This window comes from Porites lutea, chromosome 7 (assembly GCF_958299795.1).
Source record: "Porites lutea chromosome 7, jaPorLute2.1, whole genome shotgun sequence".
In the NCBI taxonomy this organism is placed as follows: Eukaryota; Metazoa; Cnidaria; class Anthozoa; order Scleractinia; family Poritidae; genus Porites; species Porites lutea.
In genome coordinates this window covers 15,666,104-15,675,839 of record NC_133207.1, presented here as the reverse complement: position 1 = coordinate 15,675,839, position 9,736 = coordinate 15,666,104, and the positions used below count along the sequence as shown (strand labels likewise).

General features: G+C 36.6%; 1 protein-coding gene across 1 annotated transcript; it reads right to left on the bottom strand.

The window, feature by feature from the left end:
* Positions 1-2,209: 2,209 nt before the first annotated feature.
* On the bottom strand, positions 2,210-9,686 carry LOC140944919 (WD repeat-containing protein 25-like). The gene is made up of 5 exons (XM_073394026.1): positions 8,727-9,686; positions 5,959-6,089; positions 5,159-5,329; positions 4,173-4,313; positions 2,210-2,675 (listed from the first exon to the last, which is right to left on the bottom strand). The coding sequence occupies exons 1-5, from the start codon at positions 9,592-9,594 to the stop codon at positions 2,454-2,456; spliced, it is 1,533 nt and encodes a 510-aa protein (XP_073250127.1). The 5' UTR covers positions 9,595-9,686; the 3' UTR covers positions 2,210-2,453.
* Positions 9,687-9,736: the final 50 nt, after the last annotated feature.

The window sequence follows — 9,736 nt, the reverse complement described above, 5'->3', positions numbered from 1 at the left end:
ACTCGAGTAACGCTGGTTACGAAAATCATTGTTGCCAAGCTCAATTGTTGTGCTAAGGTGAAGTTTTGGGCATTTCACTTTGACGTCATTGTCCAAATAAGGAGTTTTCTTTCCTTTAACAATTCTAAGTTTATTACGACAAAAAATTCTTTTAAAGCGTTACAAGTATATTGTAAAGTTTAGTGATCAAGCAGCTGCCTGTGTTACGTTGAAGGCGTTGTTTCCATCTAGTGACGAATGTTATCAGCTGTAAACTTTGTGAAATTGCCCGGGTTTAGATTAGGTGGGAAAATGGTGCCATTTTTCTGAGATATGCCCTTGACTTAACTCCCTCGACGAAACAGGGAAAATAACTAATATTATGAAATTGTGCAAGGCCATGGACAAAAAGTGACAAGGAAATGCAAATGAGGTCGAGAGAGGCCGTCGACGAAACAGCGAAAATTACGAAAACTACTAAAAAATTCAAAAATGACAAATATTACGAAATTTTGCAACGCCATGCAAGAAAAATGACGAGGCAATGTAAATGACGTCGAGAAAGGCCCTCGACGAAACAGCGAAAATCTAAAATTACGAAAACCACAAAAAAAGGCGAAAATAACAAATATTAAGAAATTTTGCTAGGCAATTAACGAAAAGTTACAAGGAAATGCAAATGAGGTCGAGGATATAATGAATGACCAAGGGACTGACCAAATACATTCGCTATAATGAGGTTTCCTTATATTGAGGTTCTTTTTCATACACATGTTACCAAGTCCATCTACATTTTACCAAGTCTACATCTACATGTTACCAAGTCCAACTGTCCTTTAGTTCATCAGTATGTGATAATGAGAATAATCTGTCGACTGTTGATAAACATAAGCACTTGGGCATTTGGATTGAATCTTCTTTAAGGTGGGACGCTCATATCAATTACATTGTTGGTAAGGCAAATCGAGTATTGGGTCTAATAAGGAGAACGTTTGGGTCTAAAGATCCTGTGCCAATCAATGGCTATTCTGATATTAATTATACCACATATGTGGATCAGACTGGCCCGACAAGAACTAGAAGAAACCATGACTTTAAAATCAGGCCTAGAGCAGCAAGGACAAACTATTTTAAATTTTCATTTTTTAATCGTTACGTTAATGACTGGAACTCTTTACCAAACTCTGTTATGTCTGCTTCCAGCTTGAACTCTTTTAAAACTTTATTACTTAATTATCTTTGTAAATAGTCATATGTTTATTATTTCCTACTGAATCTGGATTTTCTTTTTTATTTAATATCTACGTAGTTTATTAAAGAAAAGGGAAAGGGGAAAGGGAGAAAAAACAAAAACAACTATAGTAAATTTTGGTTGTTGTTGTTTTTGTTTGTTTTTGTTTTTTGTTTTCCTCTTAGTATCACGTGATGTATAGTTATGTATTAGTTTTCTATTCTTAACTGTTTTATCTTTTCTTTTTGGAGGGCAGTTTTTATATGGGAATTCAGTTTCCCCCTATTGCTTTCCTTTACCTATTGTACTTTTATATATGTATATGTATTTTTATTTTGTACATTGGTAAAAAGAATTATTAAACATTAAACATAAACACTATAACTGGGGCGAGGAATATCGTTTGTTGCACCGAGGATTTCGTCATGTACAGGTTTGTTAAATCGAGGTTCCACTCTACAGTCCTGGCTTTAAAGAGTCGAGATATAAAATACTGTGGTTCTGAGTTTTACCTTGTTTTTTACAATGAACAATAGTTAGGTAAACACATTTTATCAATTTATTTTATTGCATGGCAAAAGGGCCATTATTAGTTGCCTGTAAATGAGCAACTCAGAAGCAAAACAAGGACATCAAAAAGATTTTGAGCTTATTACACACAGGGAGAGTTTATGTTTGAAAACAACTGCATTTAAAATGTTAAAAATGTTGGGAGTTGAATGTGTAACATGGCTATAGCTCAATTGAACCTCCCATTTGCACAAACAAAAGTGATATCATTGTCAAATACAAAACATTATTTAGTGACTATTCGTCTGACAGGTGTGATCAATATATTATTATTTAACTATTCAATTTTGTTGATTGTGTGGATTGCACATGTAAGAACTCAAAGGAGAAAAAGTGTTTCAAAAACCATATAAATATATTTTATATCAAAATCATTCGTGATTAATAGTTTTTAAGATTATTGATCAATGAATGTGGTGTTTATGTTTTAATGATTAAAAAGAGATAAATTACTGAAAATAAATAGAAGGACTACCGTGCCCTAAAGTAGGCAAAATATGAAAACACTTTTCTCTTGAAAATAAAAAGTCCAAAGAGACAATAAAGTGCATGGACAGTTGAGAATTAAACATAAAACTATAAAAGACAGATAAATATCTTCTTAGAGAAATTTTGACAAGAGTCTTGAAAATTTATAGTTATTGTTCATTTAATACACTCCAGTACAATACTGTTATTTCCAGACTTTGACTTGTCCCTCCCACCCACAACTAGCAACACAGTTTGGCAGGGTGGGGTGGAAAGCAACATCCATACATGGCATAGAGTGAGCCTGTAATGTTCTCACCATGTGGGATGTGTGATGATCATAAAAATAAATTTGTCCATCCGCAGAGCCAGAGGTAATGATTGAACCATCAGGGCTAAAATCACACCCAATGTGATATCCACTCACCTAACAATAAAAGGTTAATCCAGAATTTAATATGTATGCATTATTGACCACTTGTGAAGTCAAGATACACTGTAGCTGGATACTTGCCAAGTTTTCCTTGTGTTTTTATGGACCAAGATGAAGTCGAGGTAAAAAAAAAAACGCGAAAAAGAACGAGGCCAATATCCAGCCATCTTGACCAAACAAGCTGGGTCAATAAAGGTTCCCATTAGGAGAATTTTTTCTTGCGGGACTAACTGGGAAATCCTAAATGGGCAAGATGGGCCATCTTAGGTTCATGCCTGGTCCGTAACACAAATATCTCATGTGCTAATCCTAACTGTCTGTTTGTACACTTTTATATAACAAAGAGGAAAGGATTGTAATTGATCACTATTATTGCTATGATTATCTCATAACAAGCAAGACGTGATTAGAATAGACCCTTTCAAGGTTTTTTTAACTTTTAACATGGACCAGTCAGGAAAAATCCGTTGACACCACTGAAATAAGACCGCCTAAAAATTAGTAATAAGTTTTAAAGTGATACGTATTAAGTGAGCGAGGATATACCTCCACAAAGTTGTAAAAATTTACAGACGTTTGTATGGTTGGTGGCAAGTTTGTGCCCCCCCTTCCCCCCCCCCCCCCCCCCACAATACAAACATCTGTAAAATTTTGGGACTTTGAGGACCTATATCTTCATTAGTTTTCAACAAATCATTTGCAAACTTGGTAATTTTACTAATTAATAAAAGTCCTCTTTCCAGCAGAATGGATTGGTTTTTCCCTAACTTGTCCATGCCAAAAATTGAAAAAAACTATGGAAGGGAATGTTGAGCCCATGTCGTCAGGCTCACTAATTAGTTAGAGTCTACATACAAGTGTTTTGAAATTCTAATCATACACATAGAAAAAAGTTGCTTGCCACTCTCTTTATTGTTTAAGTGTATAGTGCTGCTGTTTTAAGCTTAAGGGTGCTTTAGGTTAAGTTTTAAGTCTGTCATCATTTATAATAATTATAAATAGAAATAAAAAAAGATGACTACATAGTAGACTATTCTTTTAATCTCAATTTATTTTTACAAAATTAATGAAGTTATTTACAATACAGTATAAATAATAATAAAATGAAAATAATGTAGTTGTGTTGTCTTGGAAGTCTTTATTTACATCAGATCGCAAGTTGATTATTATGAACAAAAGATGTAGAGGCAGATGAGCAGAAACAAGACAAAATTGCACATTAAAATGCTGAAAGTGACACTACTCTATTGTACAATGAATGAACACTGCTGTAGTGTTGATTTGGGAAAATCCTGGAGGTAGGGGATTTACCCTCTTCATTTGTCCCCACTGCAGGGCATTTAGCTCTTTTAGTGTCCCTGCCATAAGGAGTTTGCCGTCCACAATAGGGGGAGGGGTATGGGTGCCCATGGAAATGACTGTATAGTATAAAGTGTAGCCCATTTTCTATGGGATTCATTATTTATAAGTAACAGAAATTGAATATAATACCTTGTGGCCCTCATATCTTTTGAACTTGTTTAGCTTGTATGGCTTCCTTGTTGAGAACAAAGCAATGTAATCTCCATTGGACTGGGCCACAAAATGAGCTTCACGGGGATGGACTTTTAAGCAAGTACAAGTGAAGGCTTCCTGGATCACAACAAAAAAATTGAAGATAATAATTTTTATTTTATTTCTGTCAAGTGTGAGATTCCAACTCTAATAGTGTGTTTATATGCGCAATGCTATGATTCATAATAACTGTCTTTATCAGTCAAATTATGTTTGATTGTTCTAGAGATCTTTATGTCACCTCTAGAGAACTGCCATTAGACAGCATATTTTCTCATATGCAATAACGGAAAACATGTTTTGAAGCAGGCAATTCCCTGCTTATGTCCTTGGAGAGGCAGAGTGTTTTCTGAACAAAGTCTTATACAGCGACACTCCACCACGGGCTTCGACCCTCTACCCTTTTATAACTATACACCATTTTTGACAGAGATGGTACCTCTTTCATATACCTTCTATTGACAAATGTTACCCCTTTCACATACCTACAGTTTAGAACACTTCAACTGTTGTAACTGCACCATCCTTCTAATACGTATAAACAACAAAACCAGGAAGTTGTCTTATCTCTTCACAGCAATAAAGTACATCTGTTGGCCCTTTTTGTCTTTTCACAGAGCAAAATGACAAATTTTCTTACATCAACTGATGAAATCCCTACCTTCTCGAATATCTGAAGCCTGAAAAAGGTACACCTTTAGGCAGAGCTCTGGTATAGACCATTATAGGGAGTACCCCCTGGAGAGGCTAATGAGCACTTTGGTCCCATTTTCAGGAAGACAATTGTGACTTTGTGTTTTCTTCAGAACTTATAAACAGAACAATCATACTGATTAAATGGGAAAACTCTGTTCCCAAAATTATATAAAATTAATAATGCATATTTGTATTTCAAATAGGAGGGGTTAATGCTGAAGACAGACCTGATATATTTGATTGGATAATACTGCAGTTGATCTAAAATCCCAGACCATGATTCCTTTGTCCGTAGAATTTCTCTTGACCACTTCAGCAGCAGAAACAAACTCATCTCCTCCAGGAAGAAATGCTATGTCCTGTACTTGGCCAAAAAGAGCAGAATATGTTGATGTGATCTGTGAGGGAAAATTATATGAAAATGTTGTCTTTTTGTTTTAAAATCTTATAAGTTTGGGTCACAATCTGCAACCTTCTTACAAAAAACTGTTCTTACCTGACATTTTTATTTCACCAGTTATTAGTATTTTTTTTCCTATTCAGTATTTGGCATGCAAAGTAAAAATTATTAATTTATTCAAACAATTCAATGGAAAACATTTTTCTTTTGCAAGTGATGTAAAAACATAGATTACAGCAGCAGATTCCAGGCCTCAAAATAATGGCCAGTCAACAGACGATGTCCAGCCAAGATGGCCATTTGTCTGAACAAACATACAGTTTACTGGTCATTTTGACTCGACACATAAACAAGCGACCAGAGAAAAAAACACAGTCACAGCAGTACGTTTCAAGGGGTCAAGCATCCATTTTCACTAGGTTAGGATGTTCATGTTATTATCGTGTTTTTTTTAACATTATGACCTGCCAGATGGAAAGACGTGACTGAGATCAAATTTCTCTGGCACTGGTCAACATGACTGCCAGCAGTCCCAGCAATTATATTTTGAGCCATGAGATTCTATTTCATGAGTTAAGTGGCACTCTGAGAACAGTTTGTTAAAAAGTATGCATTCTGTACACTTACATTTCCAGTTCTTGTATCCCAACATAGGATGGCAGATTTGAAAGTCCCAGACAAAAATAATGCTGGAGCTGTTGGGTGAAACTGGACACAGGTGACAAAGTTTTGGTGCGGAAATTTAATAATTTCTTGTCCTGAAAAAAAATTAAAGGTGGAGCACATTAAACTATGTCTTATACAAATGACAACATTGTCTATTCATGGAAAATATCTTGCTGTTTTGAGAGATCTAGGATTTGGCTTTATTGGGAAGTTCACTTTCAGATTTCAAGTTTTTTGGGTATAAGGAGAATGTGGGGTAAGAAGGGGGAATATCTGGGGGAGGAAGAATTGGCACAGATGGCTACTGCACAGCCTTCTGTGTGGCAGTTGCCATGTTTGATCCCTGAGTGTGGCCTCAAATCTTTGTTTTGACTTCTTTCCTTTCCATGTAGCTTTAAGTTCTGGCTTAAAAAACCAGTAGAACAGAGCACTAATGGAGAGAGAGGGGGAGGGGGGGGGGGGATGAGTGCACCATCGGCCTCAGGTTGGTTAATCTTATGACTTTTTCGAGCTACCAACGTAAAATAAGGACTCTTTACCTTTTTGACCCTGATTCACTAATGAGTTTTCCAATCAAATTGCACATAAAGTAAGTAATATAACTATATACTTGTGTTTTATGCACATGTCATAGCAGGTTTTGACATCTCTGGTAGCCCGAGGCAAATAAAAATTATGTCAGGTGATTAAAATGTCATGTTTACTAGCCCATGGGCTAGTAGAAATTTGAAAGAACTGACTGATTCTTTGAAATTGATTATAATGAAAAAAAATTACTTTAAGTTGTAAGGATAATAATAAAGGAAGTACAAAACTATCACCAGTCCATGGCCCCTTTCTTGTCTCTCGTGTCATTTGTTCAGTTGATTGTGAATATTACTGGGACCCAGGCCAGTTCACTTTGTGCCTTGCACTTGATGCGGTTGCTTAGAAGATCAGGAAATTTATGGAGCGATTGCTCGCAAACCTTAAGCCCCCACCATGCAAAAAGGCGAAGGGAAGTGAAAAGAATTGGACAAGAGTAGAAAGTACGAAAATGAAAAACACAAATGAGGATTTCATCTGTCCTGGAAAGAGAGTATTGGGTGGCTAGAATATCATATAGTAAATGAGGAGGGGAAGATGTTTTTGGAACACTTGCCAAACGTATGATCATTCTGGTTCATTTTCTGTCGGGAATGATGAAAATGAGAATGATGATAATTTCAGAGATGAAGAAGAGGAAGCCTACAGGTTGCTTACTTCCATGCTTAAATTATTACACATTTTAATAAATAGACAAGAACAGCAATACAAGCAAGCCACAGTTGTCATTCATTTTGAACTTAAGTGTCAATAAAAATTTTAAAACTGCACAGCCTCTTTCCTTCCGTGTGGAGGGTAAAAAGTACGTGAGGTGAGGAGGAAGGAGCATGGGCTGGGAAAGTCAGTTGTGCACTGGGCAAATAGGTTTCAAGAATCACTAGCCCAGTGGCTTCTAGTGACCCAGCTGAGAAGGTGTCAAACCCTGTCATAGCTTGCCCAAAAGGGTAGACTGTACAATGGGTAGAGCAAATTTGAGAATTTCCCCTCTGAGGGGTGAGGAAATTTAACTTGAAGAAGCATCCTGAGCGAACCCCCCCCCCCCCCCCCCCCCCCTTGATATTTACCTCATTGACAGGACTTTTTTATCCTTAGTTGATGTTTGGCAAGGTTATCAAAACTTAGCCCACTTAATTATGGCCACTATTACTGTTGACTCAGTTAATGTAAATTAGGTACTTCAGTTATTCATTGAATTTCTTTAGTTATTAATTTACAATGTATCAGCGATATTACCTATTATTCCTTTTTGGCAACAAGAACAGCAATTTTATACATGAAATTTAGACTGAAGCAATGTGCACACCCACAAAATTCACTACACTGGGCACAAAGCAAATTTTTCTGGGATTTGTCACAAGAATCACAAGATTTCCCAAAGTATAGGAAAAATGGTTAAGAAAAAGCAGGACTGCAATTTTTTGCATCTATACTCTCTCTCTGTTTGACTTCATTTTGAAATTAGAAGGATTTGTATGGGAAAAACTAAACAACTCTAGTTTTTCTGTACAAGTCCTTGTATGGAAATAAAATTTAAATTTTCACACTGTTGTTAAATCTTTCCCTTACGCATTTAAGGGCTCAAACTGTATGTCATAAAAAAATGAAAATTTGAGCCCTGTTATGCTTAAGAAAGTATTATAGTCATACTGCGGTGACTGGGTGGAAAGAGTTGTTTTCCCCATACAAATCCTTCTAATTTTTGGTGGCCTTTGCAATCGCTACTTTTGAGATATAATGCAGAAAATTTACAGGTTAGCTAATTTTATATGCTTTTTCAGTTCCTGCCAACAAAATTTTCCAAAACTGAACTGTTTTGTGTTTACAGAAAGCTGATCACGTGATCAATTGTGGTTGCAAAAGGCCTATTTCCCTCCTTGCAACTTTATATTTCAGATATCTAAGGGTGTGGGAAAGCAGTAAATCCCGATGACTTCACAGTGGTTGCTGTCCACTATTTTTAAAAAATATTGAATTCCCCCATCTCTTTTATTCAAACTTATTTAAAATATTTGTGAATTTCCCCCTCCGCCAGGTGTAGAGAACTATTCGCCGAATTCATTGCCCTGGTTAGCACCAGTTCTTACCCCTGGGACAAGCCAATGACATGTGCATTATCTTCAAACTACAGACATGATTCAGATTACCTGTTTCCAAATTAGAAAGTCTAGCAGTTTTGTCATAACCACAACTCAAGATTTTCTCTCCACATAAACTCCACTTGGAGTCTTTCACTGCTGCTGTATGATGCGTAAGTCTCCTGCGGCATGTACTTCCACATGAAGTGTCCCATACACAGACCAAGTGATCCATTGCTGCAGATAATAACAGGTTACCTCTACTTGGGTTCCAATGCACACAGTTGACTCCCTGCGAATGACCTTCAAAATCTAAATGCAACTGTTTAGGCGGCCGGCATGCCCGAGCTAAATATTTTCCATCTGATATTTCACAAGGTCTATTAGGTTGTAAATCAACTTCATTTATGGTATGATCAAAATTAGACTCCTCCAGAGCCAGCTGAGGTTTAAGTGAAGAGGAGGAACTACAAGGTAAAGCTGTTTGTGCCAATTTTTCTCTTTCCCTCTTTGAAATGTAAGGTTTTACTCTTCTGCCTGATATGGTACTCGAATTGGAATGCTTATATTGAGTCAATGAACTGTTGAAAGCTGGGCTTTTCTTTTCTTGGTTAGGAAAACTCATTAGAAACTGTGGCTCACTAAAAGTTCTTTGTAAAACAATGGAACCATGATCATTTCCCAAGGAAGTTTGTTTTGATTTAGAATAACTGCACTCATTGAGCCCAATAGCATTTCTTGGTTCAAGAAACGGCCCCATCCGATTATTATATGGCTGTATGCCGCTTTCTGTTGCACAAACATCTTTGATTTCTTGGTCTTTTGCCTGGTCTGTTCCTGGAAGCTTTACTTTGCCTTTCTTGAAGTTTCGTTCATCTTTAGTTGTTCTATCGCTTTCTTCGTCCGAACTGCTGTTATACGCAAGTAGACTTTCCATCCCTCTTTATGTCTGGCTCGAAATACAGGACACACAACAAATAAAAACAAAAGAAGACGACACTTTTACCGCCATTTTGGACAACGTTCGCCCGCTCGTAGGATTTCTCTCGTGTAAGACTGGAATCTACTGACGTCACGGA

Coding starts and splice junctions, on each gene's coding strand:
- LOC140944919 (XM_073394026.1), bottom strand. CDS start 9,594: ATGGAAAGTCTACTTGCGTATAACAGCAGTTCGGACGAAGAAAGCGAT. Junction 6,090..8,726: donor ACTTTCTAATTTGGAAACAG/GTAATCTGAATC, acceptor ATTTTTTTTCAG/GACAAGAAATTATTAAATTT. Junction 2,676..4,172: donor AAAGATATGAGGGCCACAAG/GTATTATATTCA, acceptor TTTTATTGTTAG/GTGAGTGGATATCACATTGG.